Raw genomic sequence first — 18,360 nt, forward strand, 5'->3', positions numbered from 1 at the left:
AAAGGCTATTTAGGCTACATTTGAAAGATTTTTAAGCACATTTCCAGATTGCATTTTAGCTAAGCTGCATCAATCTGTGTTCCCTCCACACGCCCCGCCTTCCCTTACTCTCCCTAGCTTGGCTTCTTGTAAAGGGTAGGACTAGAGTCCATTTCTTCTCTTAAGCTGATGACATCCTTGTAGCTCATTGCTGCCAAAGTTATTAGTGCCTGATACAGAGCAGTTCATTCAATGTTAGTGGAATTCAGACCTGAGGAAAAGGAAAGAAAAATAGAAAGCAAGAAAAAGAAGGAAGAGAGGCGGGTGGAAGTAGCTACAGGAGGAGGAGCAAGAACAGCCCTTGTAGTCTGTTTCCTTGCGGTCCTCATGTGCTCCCCATCCCAAACCCAGGCACCATATCCACCAGAAACCCAGTCCTCCTCAATCTGGCCAGACAGGCTATGCTGATTGAACATTCTCTCAAAACTGCCATCCTGACCTCAAAAATAAATGCACTTTGCTGCTCCCTGACTTTGGCCCGCCAAGAGGAGCCAAAGGGGCGGTCCAGGGCTTCCTCTGCCAAGCTCTTAAGATTCAGAAGCCAGAGTCTCCCCATGGCTGCACCAAGGCCATCCTGCTGATGCAGCAGATCAGAACTGCCAAGGGTTAGGAAAGGCAGCCTCAAAACAAAGGCTATTTATCTGTTGCTTTTGCCTCCAGCCATCCTGTGGGTTTGGCCTGGAGAGGAGGGAGAAAGCATCAGACCCACTCTGGGGATTTCTGGTTTCCTTTCGAAATTTACATCATCTTGTGCAAGAACAAGGGGTTTGTCAGGGCTGCCAAGTAGGGCGGCAAGCCCTGGTGGGGCTTCTCAGGGCGGGTGGTGACTTCATGCTTGGAATGTAACCTCAAAATAAAATAGAGCTAAGAGGGCATTTGTTCAGTTAGGGTATTTTTAAAACTCCCATTCTCAGATTGTGCCTCCCAGGCAAGCCCAAAAGTTAACCATTTGTCAGATGCTCAATTCCGATGAGCCTGTTCTAGTTCTGTCCCACCCTCATGAGGCATTCAGCATGGGGAGAAGTTGTACTATTTAGAAGAAATACTGGCTTTGAGTTAGGACTCTGCCACCTAAACCAGCTGTGACCTTGAACAACTTTCACTCTCTGGGGCCTCACTTCTTTTCTGTGCAGTGGGGTTAAAAATACCCATCTTTCAGGTTTTGTGGGGTCCAATTCCTATTATTATTGTTGTTGTCATTAACAGTCTTAAAATAGCAAACACTCCAAAACAGAACTAAATTGGAACAGAGGGTGCTTGCTAAAGGAGTTTAGAAAGGGAAGCTAATTGTGCATGGGGAGTTTGAGAAAGCTTCCAGGAGGTGTTGACACTTGATCTGAGCCCTGAAAGGTCTGGAAAGGCAGAGAGGCACAGTGAGGGTGTTTCAAACGGAGGGAAGTTGGGGGTGGGAACAAGTCTAGAGAGTTTGGGAGATGGTTAGGAGCTGTGAAAATATTGTGGAAGTGATGACCATGCTCACTTTTTGCTCAGCACTTTATCATTTTCAGAGTACTCTTCTTGTTTGCCCATGGTAGCCTGTGAGCTGGGCAGGGCATCTAAACAGAAGTTAATTTACCCCAAAATTCACATAGCTAGGATATGGCAGAGCCAGGCCTAGATTCTAGCTTAGCTGCTCCCCCATCAAAACCCTGCTGCCCCCTGAAGTGAGGTAAGGTGGGTGGGGTGAAACGGTGGGAAAGATGAGCACATCTTGCTTTCAGAGGGTAGAATGGCTTGAAAAGAAAAAAATTTCCTCTAACTCTAAAGCTAAAAAAATGAGACAGGAAATTTCGAGGATAAAGGCCCCAAATGGAGAAAACAGCACTTCCAGTTCCACATTTGGGAACCATTAGCACAGAGGTACCGACTGATTGATCTCTACTGCCCACGAATCCAGGAGAGATGTAGTTCCCTTCAGCACACTGACTGGACTAAAACAAAGGCAGGGCCTCTTGTTATGAAAGATGCCCAGGTCCAGCTCGCACTCGTTGTGTATACACACATACACATCCTGGAGGCAGGAAGGATTCAAGAACCTGGAGTCAGGCCGCTCCAGGCTCCAGCCCCAAATGTTCCATGTATGTGTCCTCAGACAAGTCAGTTGCACTCCTTGAGTCTCAGTTTCCCGGGCTGTAATTAGGGAGTGATAATATCTACAATACAGGGCTGTAGGGACAGATGTAAGAGCACTGTGTAAACCTAAGAAGAGAAGGAACTATTCACAGATATCACAGCAAGGTAGCCCCACTTGGAAGGAGGGATGGTAGAAAGGCTCCCAGCACCAAGGATCTAGCAGAGGTGTGTCTAGAGTCTTCCTGGGTAACTTGGAGCAAGTCACTTATTTTTCTAGGGGTAAGAAGCTTTCTTGGCCCTATTTGTAGGAGGTCTTCCCAGACTCCTTCCTCACAGTAACACTGTTCATTCCTCCTGCAAATGTAGACTGTGGACCTGCTAAGGGAGGTCAGTACAACCCCACTGTTGCCCTCAGGTTGTACCCAGCTTTGTGGGGAGACAGGCTTGTAATTATAACACAACCGGAGATCTGGACAAAGGGCAGAGGAAGCTCAGACTCCTTTCCTTGAGGGGTCAGTGAAGACTTTCCAGAAGAGGTGACATTTTAATAGGGCCTTGAAAGCCAAATAGGTACTTTCCAGAGGGAGAGGAGGGGCAAAGGCATTTCGGATGAGGGTGACATCTATGGTGAGGCAGGCCCAGAGGTGGGGAAAGCTGGTGGTACAGGGGAGGCTGGGTGGGTGATTTGTGCTGCTGAAGACAATAGTTCGACTATGAAAGGGTATGGCAGAGTGGAAGGCAGTTGGGCAGGCTGGGCTGTGGCTAAGAAAGGTACTGGTTAACCCTTGAGCATTGCTCTGCAGGCCTTTGTAATTAAGTTGGTATACACATCTGGAGTCAGGCTTTCCATGAATTTGACTCTTTCCTTGCTCTGAAAACAATCTTCTTTCCTTTTGATGAAATCCTACAGTCTGCTCCGATGTACCAGTACCTGGATAGAAAAATGTTCAAAGAAGCCTACCAGATTGCTTGCTTGGGCGTGACAGACACTGATTGGCGCGAGCTGGCCATGGAAGCTTTAGAAGGATTAGAGTTTGACACAGCAAAGAAGGTAAGCATCTAGTCCGCATAAGCTAGAATCTGATCTTTGAAGGATCCTTCCCTTGAGGAGGCAGAAGGGGGTCCAGGTGACAAATGGAGAAGCAGATGCATTGTGCAGTGGACTTTGGAGTTAGACTGATCTGGTTTGGGTCTCAGACAAGCCGCCTCCTACCTGTAAGCCTGAGGAGGTAACAGCCTTTCTAAGGTTGCTCATTGTTTAATTAGGGTGATGACGGGCCCCATTCTCACAAAGTTAGAAGGGTTTAATGCGATAATTCCTGTAAAGCTCAACACAGGAGAAGCATTCGGTAGATTCTAGCTGTCACTCTTATTAGCTATCATTTATGTAAAGCACCTAGCTAAAAGCCTGGAACATAATAGGCACTCCATAAATGGTAGCTTTTGTTATTGGTACAAGCACTTATTGGTATTAGGCCATTTATTACACAATGCTGTTTTTCTTGGCATTTTACTAAGTATGGTGGAAGAGATGGTCGAGCTTTCTGATTCTGACAGTAATGCCACTCCTTACATACCTTCATGGCTTGATTCATGGCCTTAATTCACAGTGTCATTTCCTGGCTCAGTCTATTAAAACGACAGAAATGGCTGAAAACATTTGACCCTTTCCACACATTAGAAAAAGCTCAGCTATGTCTCTGAGTTGGATTTCCATCTGGAACCCGAAGTGTGGGGAAAAGGAATGACTTCCAACCCCCTCTCCCCTACTCCTCCCTTCTGTCTTTATCTTCCCACAGCCAATTAATCAGATACTATTTTGCCCATACTACTAAGCTGGGAGGAAAGGGGTTGCAGAAGTATGTGTGACGCCACCCCCCATGCTAGGTCAAGGCTTGTAGGCAAGAGAAGAGAGAAGACCGACACCAGACTAGGATCGAGACGCCTGGCTGAGAACCAGCTCTGCCGTGCACAGTCTGGATGGCCCTTCCGTCTTCCCATTTCTGCGGTGGGGATGGCGAAGACACTAGCTGCCAAGTCTGCCTGACGGTGTCGTCACGCTTAGCCCCGTCACTTTGTGAAAGGGATTCTAAAACTAGCAGTGGTTGTACCAACGCTACCTGTTATTAAAACAAGGACAATTATAATTATGAAATAATTGTCTGTGTTATATTTTTCAATCTACCGCATCAGAAAAGTAGTAGTAGAGGAAGGCTTTAAGAATGCAGAAGAGGGAGGAAACATTTCCATGGAGGGGGCTTCCCTCTCCTGCCCCTCCCTACCCTCTCGGGAGGACTGAAGAGCAACAAAGGATTCCTAGAATATGTTTTGTTTGTTTTTAGCCTGAAATGAAATCAGGCAGCAGTACCTAGCACAGTGTTAAGTGCTCAGCAAATGTTCGAATGGATAAAAACTAAACTGAACTTAAATTTGTTTAACACCCACCCCTAATTCTGTATCCCCCAAAAACACTCCCTGAAAGTAGAAATTATTATATTAAAGCCACAGGATTTTGATCATAGACTAGAACTTGATCATTTTATACAAATCCCTAATCCCCTGCCTTTCTTGTTCCGCTTTACCAAGTCACTCAAGCACACATGAGGTGGAGAGCGGTTCCCTGCGAGAGACCACTATTCCCACTAGATGGCAGTGGAGAGCTGCTTTTTGCCCAGATCGCTGCCCTGAGCAGAAGTGCAAATGCTTCTCCGTTCCCACATTTACCTTCCACTGAAGTTATTCACCGACCTTGTGACTGACCACTACGACCAGTACACCCCTGACTCTGCAGAATGCGTCAGGGCTGAAGGAACTTGGAAACAGATTTCTCACAGTGGCAGGGAGGAAGTCGCTCCAGGGCCCCCTCAGCTGGGACTAAGACCTAGAATGCTCCATCTTTCCTTTCTGCCCCTTTGCTAGACATTCCAGATTTCCCTCTCATGTTGCTTTACAGAAGCCCAGACCTAGAAGATAGCTTATAAGACCTCCACCAAGGAACACAGTTGCTCCTAGCCCTCCATCCTTTTTCTCATGTGATACCTGCCTTACCCTTTCAAGGAATTCCTCTTCAAGAATACCCATTTACCAAGTTCCCACTGTGTGATGCTTTTTTAATCCTGCCTTCCACTACTGCCTGTGCTCAGGCAATGAATCTGTGTTCTGCAGGGCATCTAGTTCATATTCGTATAGCTCTTATCTCAGATAGATTTAATGATCTGTTTAATCTGCCTCTTTCCCCTTTTAGAATATGAGCCCCTGAATTGGGGAGGGGGACAAGAGCCAAGTCATATTTCCCTCTGGGTCCCCAGCCCTGTTGGATGAAAAGATGAAGTCACATTGTGGTCCTCTGTGAGCCAGCCAGAGGCTTGGGCAACTTGCTCATTTCCCCAAGTCTTTTTAGGATGTAGGATGTTATGCAGCTAAGTTGAGGCTGCAAGTGGCCAGGGTTGTCCTTTTGCATTTCACATTCTAAGGGCTCTTGGATCTGCTGCCTTCCGTAGGTATGTGTCAGCCCATGAAGATGAGCCTGACATGGTGGGTTATGGTCCTCTAAACCCCTTGCAGAAGCTGAAAGCAGCAAAAGAGGCTTAGACTGACATCAATCTGCCTGAAGAGAGATACCTAAAAACTTACAGCAGCCTATAGTTTCAAGTTTCTAGCTTTACTGTGAGTCCAAGACAAGAATTTATGCAAGAGTTTGCCTTCCAAGGACTTAGAGTGATTCATTCCCTATCTCCCCATTCCTTCCAGAAACCATCTTTATTCCTTCTTGACTTTCCCCTCCTCCTCTCCCTCAGTGACAGTACTGTGGGCTTTGGGTGCCCTTTGTTTATGCAGTCGGTAAGCATAGCTATCTCCTGGTTTCCATCCAAGTCACCAAGATGTACATGCAGTTTCTCCTCAGTCAGTACATCTTCCCCACCTCTGCTCCGATGCCATTGCCTCAGTGTGAGACTGGCTTGTTCTTCCCTTTTGCATAGAGATTTCTCTAAGCAGGCACCATTGCAGACTGCGGTATCATAGTCTCATTTTACCTAATCCTGAAGTGATTGATGCAACCAGGGCTTCTTTGCTCCTCTTTGTACGGACTAATCCCGAGGATAAAGCCATGCCTTACTGGGTGGTATAACCCTCCTGAACACACAGTGATTAATCAATGCTTGCTTCTTTCCCCTACTTACCGACTCACTTTCTAAAGCTTGACTTCCCACCCCCAGCCAATCACCCACTTTTGAAACCCAGAAGGCAGCTGATTTTATTCATTTTTTTCTTCCCCTGTAGGCCTTCACCAGAGTACAAGACCTCCGATATTTAGAGCTCATCAACAGCATTGAGGTAAAGATGAAGTGTTCTTCCTTCTCAATGAAGCATAGACTCGCTATCAGTGGTTTACAGGAAGCTCTTCAAGCAGCCGAGAGCCTTGGGGACATGTGAACAGAACCCAGTGGTGTCTGGGTATCAGGGCCACAGCCTTGCTCTGGGGTGGGGGTGGGGCAGAATGCCATGTGGAGGAAGACAGCACACGGAAGCAAGGAGTACAGTCTGTCACTTGGTAGCTGGGGGAGGCAGGTAGGTTCCTAATCTCTCTGAACTTTGGTTTCTTGTCTGTGAACTGGGGTGAGACCTACCTCTCAGGGTTGCTGAGAGGATTAAACAGGTCCTCAGTAACTGGTTAGTAGCTGGTTACCATCCTCTAAGGCTTCAATAATGTGCCAGTGTAGAAGGCATTTCCCAAGTCCCCATGATCTATGCCCCACCTGTAGCAATGGGGCCTGTGGATGGAGGTCTGAACTGGGCACCCAGGAGCTCTGGAGCCCTCCCCCAGCCCACCATTCCTGGCTGAGAACACCATCCTCATCATCCAAACCCAGAAAGGGGGCTGGGCGGGCTAAAGAGGCTGGTTCTATGAGCACCATTTGCTAGGTGATGGTAGACCATATTCTTAATTCTTGTGTATCTTAGAGCTGTCTGACTAGTCTGTAAAAAAGCATACATATTTTTTCTCCTGAACAGATTTATTGTGAGGCCATGGGAATGTGAGATATATTTGAATTCCCATATGGAAGCAGTGAGGAAATCAGCAAATGTCTTGTCCCTTCCATTCACTTCAGCATAATAAACACCTGTTGTGGGCCAGGCCTTGTGCTGAGCCCAGTGGGCAAAGAGCTGAGTGAAAGAGAGGCCTGCAGGAGCTCACAGCCTGCTAAGCATAATAATTGTTGCTATTTGCCGAGTGTCTGCTCTGCCCAAGCATGATCAATGTGTATACTTTTAAGTCTTTACAACGACTTCATGAGACAGATACTGTTCTTATCCCTATTGGATAAATAAGGACACTAAGGCTCAGAAAGTCTAGGTCATGTCCCCAACGCTCCACAGGCAAAAGCGTGGTTCAAATCCAAAGCCAGTTCTATTTCCCAACCTCACGCTGTCTTTAGGCCAAGCCGCTATCTAAGAATTTGCTCTGGTGCAACCCACTCACACACCCATCCCTCCTCCAGCGCCATCATAAAGGAGTGTCTGTGTCTTCCATTGCTTACTTACCTGTATGGTGAACGATTTGTTCAGAGCTGTCTACCCATAATGCCCAGTATGGCTTATGATCAGGGATGACATTTGGGAATCAACTAGTCTGGATCTAGGGGCCCTAATCTAAAGCTATGGGACATGGTTTTTCTCTTTGCACAGATAAGTGACCTCTCTGAGACCCACCTCATAATTTATCGGGTTTTACTGAGTTTCTGTCTTACTATTATTGCCTCTTCTAGTGTGCTATGAGTTGGACAGTCAAAGCAAACTTGTAAGAGTTGTTTGTTGAAAAAAGTAAAGTGCCCTTGAGTGATCCATTTTGGCTGTTTGAAGGCCTTAGTTGCTTGCCTCTAGGCATTCGGCATTATTCAGAGAACTGAGGTTCCTAACTAGGCTCCTTTGATAGGTGAGATGTAACTGTACTAATAACAGGAAGAAGAGAATCTATCCATATGGCTTCACACATACTGACGATGAAAATCATTTTCCTTGATCATGGTTGATCTCCTGTGGCCTGGAATGGATATGGCCTAAATTCCATGCCTAGTGAAACCTATTTCTTTATCTCACTGCGAGACTTTAATCCATTTCCTACAATTAGGTATTAGTTTATTTGGCTGATTAGCTTAAACTATGTATAGTTTTCTTTTTGGTCTTTAAAATTATTTCTGTCAGTGGGAAAGCATGTTGCCTCCAGCTGTTAAAACTTTCACCAGCTTGTCTGGGAGTTTGACTCAATGTCTCATCTTCCTCCACTGTGATACACTTGCTAGAAAACAAGCAAAAGGAAACTGCTGGAGATGAGAGATCGGGTGCTATTGAGTGTTTGCAAATACTTGAGCTGTAGACTAATGAATGTTTCCTAACACAGGAGGAAGGAGTGTGTCAGTTATTTCCCTTCATCCTCAGTACTGCGTGTCTGTGGGTGCACACACCTGTGTGTATGTGTGCATACATGCATGTCTGTGCACATATAGGTGTGTTGGGGGCCATCACTTATTTCTAAAGGTGGTGGAATGTGGTACAAAGAGCACCTAGACTCAGACCGAGTCCAAATGCCAGCTCTGTGTGACCTTGACCTGCTCTTCTTCTGAATCTTAGCTTCTCTCAATGTGACACTTGGGTCACACACAGTACCCACCCTTGGATCCCTGTGGGAAATAGTAGTGAATGCTCGGCATGTGGCATCACTCACCTTCACTTTAGAGACAGGAACATAGTAAGGCTCGTTATCTTGTTTCGTTGGTCTTTTTCTTGAGAAGAAACCCTCAACTTTCTCCTTGTCTGCCATCATCATGAGTCATAACTGGGCCAAACCAGGCCTGGAGACAAGAGATCTTGAGAACTTGGGGGACACCAAGGAGTGGGCACTCACACCATCCTTAGTATGCAGTTGTTTTCTTAGAAGAATATACAAGAAAGCAGCCCTGAGAATTTTCCATTAAACAAAAAAAAAGTTTGCACCTCTTTTGATCTTCACTCATCTAGAAAAAAAATCTGCTTTTGTTGTCAAGCATTCCCACCCGAAACCTAGGTGAGAGACACAACAGCCCAAGAGCCAAGTGTAGGTTCCAGTAGGAAGGCCCAGGGGCTTAACTTGAAATAGTAACATCTAACCTTTGTAAAGGCTGCTTCCTGCCATGGCTGCAGAGGCCATTTCCTGTGCTTCTAATTTTTCCAGGAGAGGAAGAAGCGGGGAGAGACCAACAATGACTTGTTTCTGGCAGATGTGTTTTCCTACCAGGGGAAGTTCCATGAGGCTGCCAAACTGTACAGGAGGAGCGGGCACGAGAACCTCGCACTCGACATGTATACTGACCTTCGCATGTTTGAGTATGCCAAGGTAACCCTCCCACATCCTCAGCTGCCACGGGAACGCGCCAGTGTTCTGACACTGTGGTGTCGAGCTGCCTGCCCCAAGAGGTGGTGCAGACTAAAGATAACAATGGCCACAGTGGCCTCAGAAAGGGTGTGGGCAAACTGGTAAGCAAAGGCATCGTCCGTGGCCTGTGATTGAAGCTGACCTACAGCTGACCCTCCAGGGCTACATCAAAGGAACAGAATACGACAGTTCAGACCTTTGTCAGTGACAGAGCTGGAGGGACTGACTCTGAACCAGCAGAATCCCTTCATTAAGTGTTCAGGGTTCAAGGCATCAGGGCCGTCTCCCACAAATTCTCTTAAATCTTTGAAGCTACTGAAAATCAGTGTCCTCAGGCATAAGTGGTTCTGCCATCCTCATACAGGACGGTGTGGTTCACTTCAGCCAAGGTTTCCTAAGCACCTGCCGTCTGACTGGTACTGGCCTTCTGACTGGTCCGCGGAGATGCCATGACAGAGTCCCTGCCCCCCAGTGCTTGCACAGTGTGCCCCCCACCACCTGGGCGAGTACAGTGTGGCTCCCACATCATCTGCATGGGTGATGGTGGAGAGGTCCCCTTGCATTTGGAGGGCTCAACAGGAGTGGGTACGTGCAAGAGATTTTCCTGGAGCCGGTTCCTGATGGCTCGTGTGAACATGAGTCCCACAGTAGATCCCAGATCATCAGGACACTTGCAGTTTAGCCTAATGGAAGGTGAAAAGAGCCTTGGGCACATCGAGCAACCAAGGAGATGCCTTTGTTCACCTGCCGTTTCCTGGTAATGTCAGAAAGGGCTTCAGAATGTTATTAAATGAGTCATCAGCCACAACCAATTAGTGGCTATGAATGGCAATTATCTAGCTCACAAGTTCAAATGGAAAATCCTCCCCATGTTTTTTTGGCTCTTATATTCCTGAAGGTAGCTGCAGTTCTTTTATCTTCCACCATCTGTGAGGTCCTGGGGCTGGAGGTTGTGTCTGGGGCACTGTGATATGGCCCAGGAGTTTCTGGTCATCGGTACCTAGACGAGCACCTGGTCCCCAGCCTGTCTCCTCACCGTGGTGGTGCTTTCATTCCATCCCTCAGATCTGGGTGCTTCAGGTTCCCCCATTTTGCCCTCTTCAACTTTTTTCCATGCCTCTTGTATTCCCAATACACGTATACACGATGTGACACTGCATTCATACTGAAAACACCCAAATCAGTGCATTTCTTTCTGGGGATAACAAATTCAAACCAAGGCCAAAACTTTAGCTAAAGGACTGAATCCTAGGGGTAGAATTTAGGCATTAGGAGAGATTGGCTGTGGTTGTTCTTTGGAACCTTTGGAAACTCCCAGTAGGCAGCTGTGGTGCAATCAACAATGCTTCGCCTTAGCACCCGAGAGCCAGTGTGAGTTCTGGTCCTTCTATGGGTGACTTGGGGAACAGCTCTTGACTTTGCTAAGACTCCATTTTCCTCTTGAAGAGCGGCATAGCTGCAGCTCAGCTTAGTTCTGAGAATTGCACAAAATAATGTCTGAGAAAGCCTTTCACAAAGGCTAAGCTGTAAAAGGTTAGGAAAATGAGAGGGGCCAAGCGCGACCACAGAGTGGCTGTTCTTCAGACCTCCCTCTGGTCGGCCTCACTCCTGCCCCTACACGGAGGCCCCTCCTCACACTTTGGGTGGGCTTTATGCACCCATAGTCTCCCACCCGGAAATACAGCCCATTTACACACTCCATCTGGTCTGCCTCTCTGTGAAGGTAAATACTCTGGAGGTTGTTTTTGGTTGTAGTTTTTTAAAATCATAATTCCAAGTAGCTTGGTTTCATTTCAATCCCCTCCCCCACCAATAGTTTGAATTTGAGAAAATGTGTACGTACACATCATGTCGGGGGTGGGGGGATACAGTACTTATTAACATGGCATGTTTTTGTTTATTTGAAAATTGCTTCCCAAGATTCAATCTGGTTTTCAGAAAATTTTTAAATTACATTCCCACGTACAAATAAATTGTATGCTTCCCGGATAAGTGACATGTTTATATGGTGATAAAGGGAATTATAATGCTCTTAACTCTTATGTAGTAGGTCCTTATCAAAATCACCAAGCATGAGAACACTGTTTAGTCTCATTCATCACTCAGCACAGCCTCTTTCTGTCCACTCCAGGGCAAAGTCTTTACCATGGCCCCAGATAATGTGTAAATTAGCTTCATGGAACCAAAGAACCTTTGAAAACCCAGTTTGTTGAGCCTTGAAGGAACCATTTAGACTCAGCTTCAATTAGATCAGAGCTCCTGAAACTGGGCTGTTGGGCTAGAGGAGGCCCCTTCAAGCCTGTGAGCTGTGTGCCTGGCTGGTCTTCTTGTTGACGACCCAAATTTATGGCTCACTTTTGGTTTCCCACCCTTCTTACTACAGTCATGTGACCCCAAGTCCACTGAGCACTCACTTTGACGGACATTTTTGTTCTCTTATGATGCCTGTTTTTCCGAGCTGCAAACCGCATTTAACCAACCAGGTTCGCAGAGTTTCCAGCTTTGCATTGGCATAAGGAGTACGTGTTATAGTAGCTGCCAAGAGTGAAAACTGTGTCTGTAATGGCCCAGACTAGGCACCTTCAGATAGTGCTGCTTTCCAAGCCCCTTCTCTTTTGTGAACTCCAGAGGGACCAAAGGTGGGCCTGCCTTTTATCGGATCCCCAGGGACCACTGAGGTGGGCCTGCCTTTTATTGGATCCCCAGCGTCAGGGTCACTGACGCTCTTTCCTGCCCTTAAAACAGTTGGCTGTCTTTGGTCAATCTAATATATTATTTTAGGGGCTACACAATTAGCCTGAAAGCAAATGGAAAAGAAAAGAGAGCTAATTGCTCAAGTAGGTTTTTAGCATACATTGACTGTATTTTCCTGACAAATGAGTGCTAATCATGGGGAAAGGAGTGCTTTTTTTATACTCTGTGGGGTTGACACAGCGCACTCTCTGCAGGGTACATTATTCCTAAGACAAACCGCTTCTTACTAGTAATGCAGATCTGGGCTCTCAGTGCTCTCAATTTCCCTTTGTGAAAAGCCCCACCTTTAAAAATGTCAGCACCAAAGCTGCCTCAACTATGACAAACTCCCACATATATATTTTGGGTAACTGTATCCTGAAAAGAGGTGATTTTTCTGAGGCTGTTGCTCACGCGTGCAAGGGCCAATCGGGGAAGCTGGGCTTTGCCTTTCAGAGGCTCCCCTGTTGTGGTGGAAGGAACAGAGGCCCTGAGACTTGACCCCTGAGCCTCTGGAGGAGCCTCCTTTAGTCTAACAGGCCTTTTCCTTCACAGGTTCTCTCCAGAACCTTGTCCCTTGCCTTAGATCCATCATGGCCTCCTGCTGTCCCCACTCATGCAGACCTGATGTCCAGACACTGTGATACTATCCAGTTGTGAAGTAATTAACCAAAAACATTTGTCTTCCTTATCTACCCTAGGCAAATAGCTGGGCGAGAAACCAGAGGGATGATGCCCTAAGTTCAGGCAACAGAATGTGACTAGAACCAGAAAACATGTGAATAGTACTTCCAAGTATGGTGTGGTGATGGAAGGGACGGGACTGAGGGGCTCTCCTAACTCTAAATCGTTTTGTCTGTTTAAATTTAAAGGTCCAAATATTCAAAATTGTGAGACCAGATTGTAGAGTCACTATGTAGGAATAGCCATACATTCATCAAACTCTTATGAGAAAGAAATAGAGATCACAAACCCTCCATACGGCAGAGTTTGTGTACAGTACTGCAAGGAGTCTGGAAAGTGTTGTTTAGCTGAAGAACAAATGTCCTTTAGTGGAAGGGCAGGAGACATTGAGACCCATAGGCCTTGACACTGTCCCAGTACCCCCACCAGAGCACCTGCGGGACAGCCTGTGAGCACTTGTTGCTGACACCTGGGACTGCCCCCAAGTTAGCCATGCAGGGATGGGCTCACACTTGCATCCTGATCGCCTGCTTCAGCCAAATGGAGCCCTTCCTTGCTCCAGCTTTTGGCAGCCTGATGTAATGCTGGCAGGAGGAAGTTCTAATTCGGAGTGTTTTTGTTTGTTGTGCTTCCTCAGGATTTCCTTGGATCTGGAGACCCCAAAGAAACAAAGATGCTAATCACCAAACAGGCTGACTGGGCTAGAAATATCAACGAGCCCAAAGCTGCCGTGGAGATGTACATCTCAGCAGGAGAGCATGTCAAGGCCATAGAGATCAGTGGCGACCATGGCTGGGTTGACATGTAGGTTTTCAGTCCCTGCCCCAAGAAGCATTTGGCAGCATGTCTTTTCATGTCAGCTCTTGATTTTGACTGACAAAGAAAGAAATAGTATTCCTCTAACTATCTAATCTGAATGTTGTCATGACTAGGTTTTTGGGAAACACAAAGATTGAGGCATTCGCTGCCTTTGAGGAGCTTAGTGAATCTCTGGGGAAAAGGGTGGGAGGGACTGAGGAGGGGTGAGACACCCAAGCATTGGAGCTGCCATTCCCTGAGCCCTCCCTGTGAGCCAGGCACCGCGGTACTTTGCAGGCACTTGGTTCCCCCCACCCTCACACACACTCTAAGCGTGGGTGTTCATGCCCATCTTACAAATGAAGACCAAGTGATCATACAAGGCCAAATAACTGGGGAGTTATGAAGCTGAGCTTCAAATTAATCTGACCAACTTCAATGCCCATGACACCTATAATGGTAGGACCTGAAAAAGAACAAGAAAAATTGCTAGCACATCAGGGAAGGAGACATGAATTCTCATGAGAGGACCCGTAGATGTCTTCTCCTAGGAGGTAGTCTTCACGTGAAGGCCTTGATAAATTTCAAGAGGCAGAGATGGTAGAAAAGGGCAGGACGTGCAGGCCTGAAGAAGAGTACAAACCAAATGGGTCAGCCGTGGTTGGAATGAAATGCGTAGGAGTGGCAGGGTGAAGGACAGCTGGCCGCAGGCAGGGGGATCTGGGCTGGCCACGCCAGAGGGGCCTCAAATGCCAAACTGAGTCATTTAGGTTTTTCAGTAGGGAGTGAGGACCCCTCGGTCAGGGCTGTGCTGTCGGAGGCCACTCAGGCGGTGGGTATAGAACGGAGAGAAAAGTAGAGTAGGGGAGACTGGATAAGTGGCCAGTGCAGTAGACCAGGGAGAAATATGGTGTCCGAGGGAGTGAGAGGGGCATGGATGAGGCAGGACCGACAGGACCCAACGAAACAGGGTTGTCAGGGCGAGGCCAGGCCAGGTGGTTGCAGGCCAGCTCGGAGCTCTGGGCCTGGTGGTTGGCAGTGGCCCTCACTGTGCTGGACAACAGCGGCAGAGCAGGCTTGGGCGGGGCCGTCAGAGAGAGGATGGAGTCAGTCTTGGGGTCTTAGAGCATCAGCCCTCCAGGGGGAGGTCAGGGAAAGTGGGCTTCACACTCGTACACGTGTATGTGTGTGTGCACGTGTGTGTGAGCGCATGTGCGTATGTGAACGCACACTGCCACACTGTTAAAGGAGAACAGGTGAGGGAGCAGTTCCTAAGGTCAGCTCAGTCTGAGCCCTAAAGGCTGTTAGTGGTTCTGTAAGCCACACCGTGGCCCATAGGTAGCAGTGGACCTGGGGAGGGAGAGGGGCTGGTTAATGACTACATCACCCCTGTGAACCCCACTATGTGGTTGGTGTATGTGTCCAAGAATAAAGTTTCTTGAAGAGGCGCAGATTTTGCACCCCACCCCCAAATTGATCTTTTCCCCAAGAGATGGCACAGCAGAGAGCCAGGCCGATTTAAGTCCCGCTGTCTCCTTTAGTTTTTTATGTCACTTTCTTTGCAACTGATATGTATCAGGTTACCTTGAGAAGAGACTTAACTAGTTCAAGAAAAAGACATTCAGCATGTTTTGCCCTTTTCCAGATCTGGCTGTAAAAGGTTCCTCTCTTCCAGGGACATTTGGTTTGATGGGTGAGGCTGAGGGGGCTCTAACGGGTTGTCTGTGCCACCTTTCCCTAAAAATGTGCCATTTCTCTGCTGAGAAGTGTTATTTTTAGATGCCATTATTATTCTAAGTACAGATTGACAGGCCTCCCTGAGCTTGCCTGTCTCTGAGACAGGGATCTGTTACAGCTGCTTCCCCTTCCTTTCTCACAGAGAGCAAGCTGGGTAGGACCCCTTTCGAAACCCTGGGAGAGCTGATTTTACTCCAAACCCTGGCCTGAACAGAAAGAACAAGCACATTCCATCCAGCCCCTGTGTCCCCACAAGCAGTGGGAGAGCCAGTCACCACTGGGAAGAAGTGGTGAGCCAGTGGTCCCTACGGCCCCTCACCCGTGGTTAGCACCTCGGCCAGGAGGAGAGGCACAGTCGAGATTTCCTGCAGGACTTTCTTTCAGAGCTCAGAGAAGGCCCCGCACATGCCCCTTCCTCTAGAGGTCCTGTCACTGAATAATTCTCATGCCTCTTTTCTCATGAGAATTCCCCAAACCGTGGTGGGAAGACCACTCTGTCACTTCTGGCTGCAGAGTCTTAGGCACATTGCTTTACCTTCTACCCTAGCCTTTAGTCTTCTCATTTGTAAAATGGGAATGATAGTACTGCCTCTTAGGGCGGTGGAGAGTCAACGAGATCACATGTGAAAGCTTATGGTGCCATGCTTGGTATAGTAGGTGGTCAGTAGATGTTCATTTCTCTCTCCAGATCCTACTGGGTGGATTAGTAACTCTGAAAGGCACATGAGATGGGGGCAGAGAGGGAAGGTGTCCCTTAGTAGGCAGCGTATCCTGGTCACTGGGCACTGTTTCCGGAAGTGTGTGTGCTCTCATTTAATACTCCCCACCCCCGCCCCCCCGCCCCCGCAAGCACCAGGGGCTGTGGCACCATACTGAGCACTGGGGACATCGACATGAATGGACATAGAACCTGCCTTTGAGAAGACACAAGAGCCCATACCACTTCTCCCTGTGCATTTCCCTCTCCAGGTTAATCGACATTGCCCGCAAGCTGGACAAGGCCGAGCGGGAGCCCCTGCTGATGTGCGCCCACTACTTCAAGAAGCTGGATAACCCTGGCTATGCTGCCGAGACCTACCTAAAGATTGGTGACCTGAAGTCCTTGGTTCAGCTGCACGTGGAGACCCAGCGCTGGGATGAGGTGAGAGTAGGGCACGCCTCATAGGTTAGGGGGCCCCACCTGAGCCATGGGCCACAGGGGGCTTTTGGGGTTGAGACGCCTCATTGTAGGAATGAACATTGGCAGGCATTTGGGAGACTTAACCTTGAATTCTCTGAGCTAGAGTATCTTGGAGAATCTTTCAGTATTAGCTTTCCATTTGTTTGTTCATTCATTCATTGATTCAGAAAATCTTTTTGGACTGCTGGCTCTGTGCCAGCCCTGTGATAGAGAACGGAGATGTGAGAGTTAACAACAGCCCCCAGTGCCTGCTGTTGGTTTGAGTTGCTTCTGACCAGCACCACAGGCTGACGCATCTCCGATGTGGCGACACACCTATATGACATTTAAAACCTGCTGGGTGGCATTTTGGCAGAAAATGTCGCTTGTACTGTTAGGCACAGGCTGCCAAAGCTTTTTCAGGGGTCAGCTCCTCCTCTTCGCCTACCTGCCACACCCCCAGGGCCAGAATTAGCCAGGCCGGTGAGAGAGGCGGTTGGGGGGAGGCTGCAGAAGCAGCGATGTGTTGTCCCCTCTGTGGCTTGAACTCACACTCCAGCTCACTGGCTGCCTGTGCTCTGAATCAGAATTCATCCCCGAGGAGATTAGACCCTGTGCCCTCAGTTCTTACCTCTCCTGCCCACCATGGTCTAGTTTACAGAGCCAGAATGAGGCCTTTCCTGGGTGTGATTTGTCTGGCTCCTGTCTGTCCTCCGAATGGTTCCATTTGGTGAGGTGACAAGGTCACTGATGAGAAAAGGCAGTAATGATTTCTCAAGATAAATTTATCAGATTTGTCAGGCAGCATAAATTAAAACATCTTGGAACTATTCAGTCCTGGCTGTGTTATCAGGCAAACTTTCTCCCCATTACCACATAACTCTCTCCTGTGACTCATTTCCAATTCCCCTGGCCTGACCAGTGGTTCTAGGGCTTAGATAAAGCAGTCACTGGGTCCGTACAGCACCAATCCACCATCATCTTTGACAGCTAATATGCAGGATGATGATAATGTCAATTCTGTTTCCTTAGGTGTCACTTGCAATTAAAAAAAATCTGTTTGCAGCGCTACAGGAGCCCACGCAAACCCTCAAAATAAAATCTTTCCGATTCTGTGCTGCTTCTGTGGTCCAGAAACAGACTGTGTTGTTATTGAATCCAGTCGCTTGCATATTGCTGTTAATTGCCTTTTGTTTTCAAAGAGCTGATTTGTTTTTGCGTTTCTGGGGGTGTTGGGGAGAGGCGCTCTCTCCCTCTGAGTTGTCAGGCTGGCAAAATATGACATCCCTAATGGATTCAGCCAAGTGCCGTGTTTTCGTGGGGGCTGCGGGGGCTGCTTTATTACGAATGCATTTGCTCCTTCCTCCAGGCCTTTGCTCTGGGCGAAAAGCATCCTGAATTTAAAGATGACATCTATGTGCCCTACGCTCAGTGGCTAGCAGAGAACGATCGTTTCGAGGAAGCCCAGAAAGGTAAGCCACACAGACTGGCACCATGCAGAAGGGGCAGGATAAGGCACTGCCCGGACACACATTTCAGGAAGGCTGCCAAGCCTTTCCCATTGTAAGTCCCAAGACGAACAACTTTGTCTGGAGATGTAATGTGTTTAGTGGTGAAAGACACAGGAACATTGGAAAGAACATGGCTTTGGAGTCAGGCACACCTGGGTCCATCACTCACCTGCCTCAGGACCTTAGTTCCTATTTCTTCTTTGAGCAAAGCCCTG

General features: G+C 47.8%; 1 protein-coding gene across 2 annotated transcripts in view; it reads left to right on the forward strand.

Moving 5' to 3' along the window:
* IFT122 (intraflagellar transport 122) overlaps positions 1 to 18,360 on the forward strand; it is a 65,721-nt gene that overhangs the window by 34,213 nt on the left and 13,148 nt on the right. For both annotated transcript variants that reach the window (XM_016122053.2, XM_016122054.2), the window contains 6 exons: positions 3,023 to 3,163; positions 6,394 to 6,447; positions 9,323 to 9,484; positions 13,578 to 13,744; positions 16,445 to 16,616; positions 18,004 to 18,106. In XM_016122053.2, the coding sequence (XP_015977539.2) occupies positions 3,023 to 3,163; positions 6,394 to 6,447; positions 9,323 to 9,484; positions 13,578 to 13,744; positions 16,445 to 16,616; positions 18,004 to 18,106 (799 nt within the window). The remainder of the gene's footprint in view (positions 1 to 3,022; positions 3,164 to 6,393; positions 6,448 to 9,322; positions 9,485 to 13,577; positions 13,745 to 16,444; positions 16,617 to 18,003; positions 18,107 to 18,360) is intronic.

This window comes from Rousettus aegyptiacus, unplaced genomic scaffold (genome assembly GCF_014176215.1).
Source record: "Rousettus aegyptiacus isolate mRouAeg1 unplaced genomic scaffold, mRouAeg1.p scaffold_m13_p_4, whole genome shotgun sequence".
NCBI classification, from domain to species: Eukaryota; Metazoa; Chordata; class Mammalia; order Chiroptera; family Pteropodidae; genus Rousettus; species Rousettus aegyptiacus.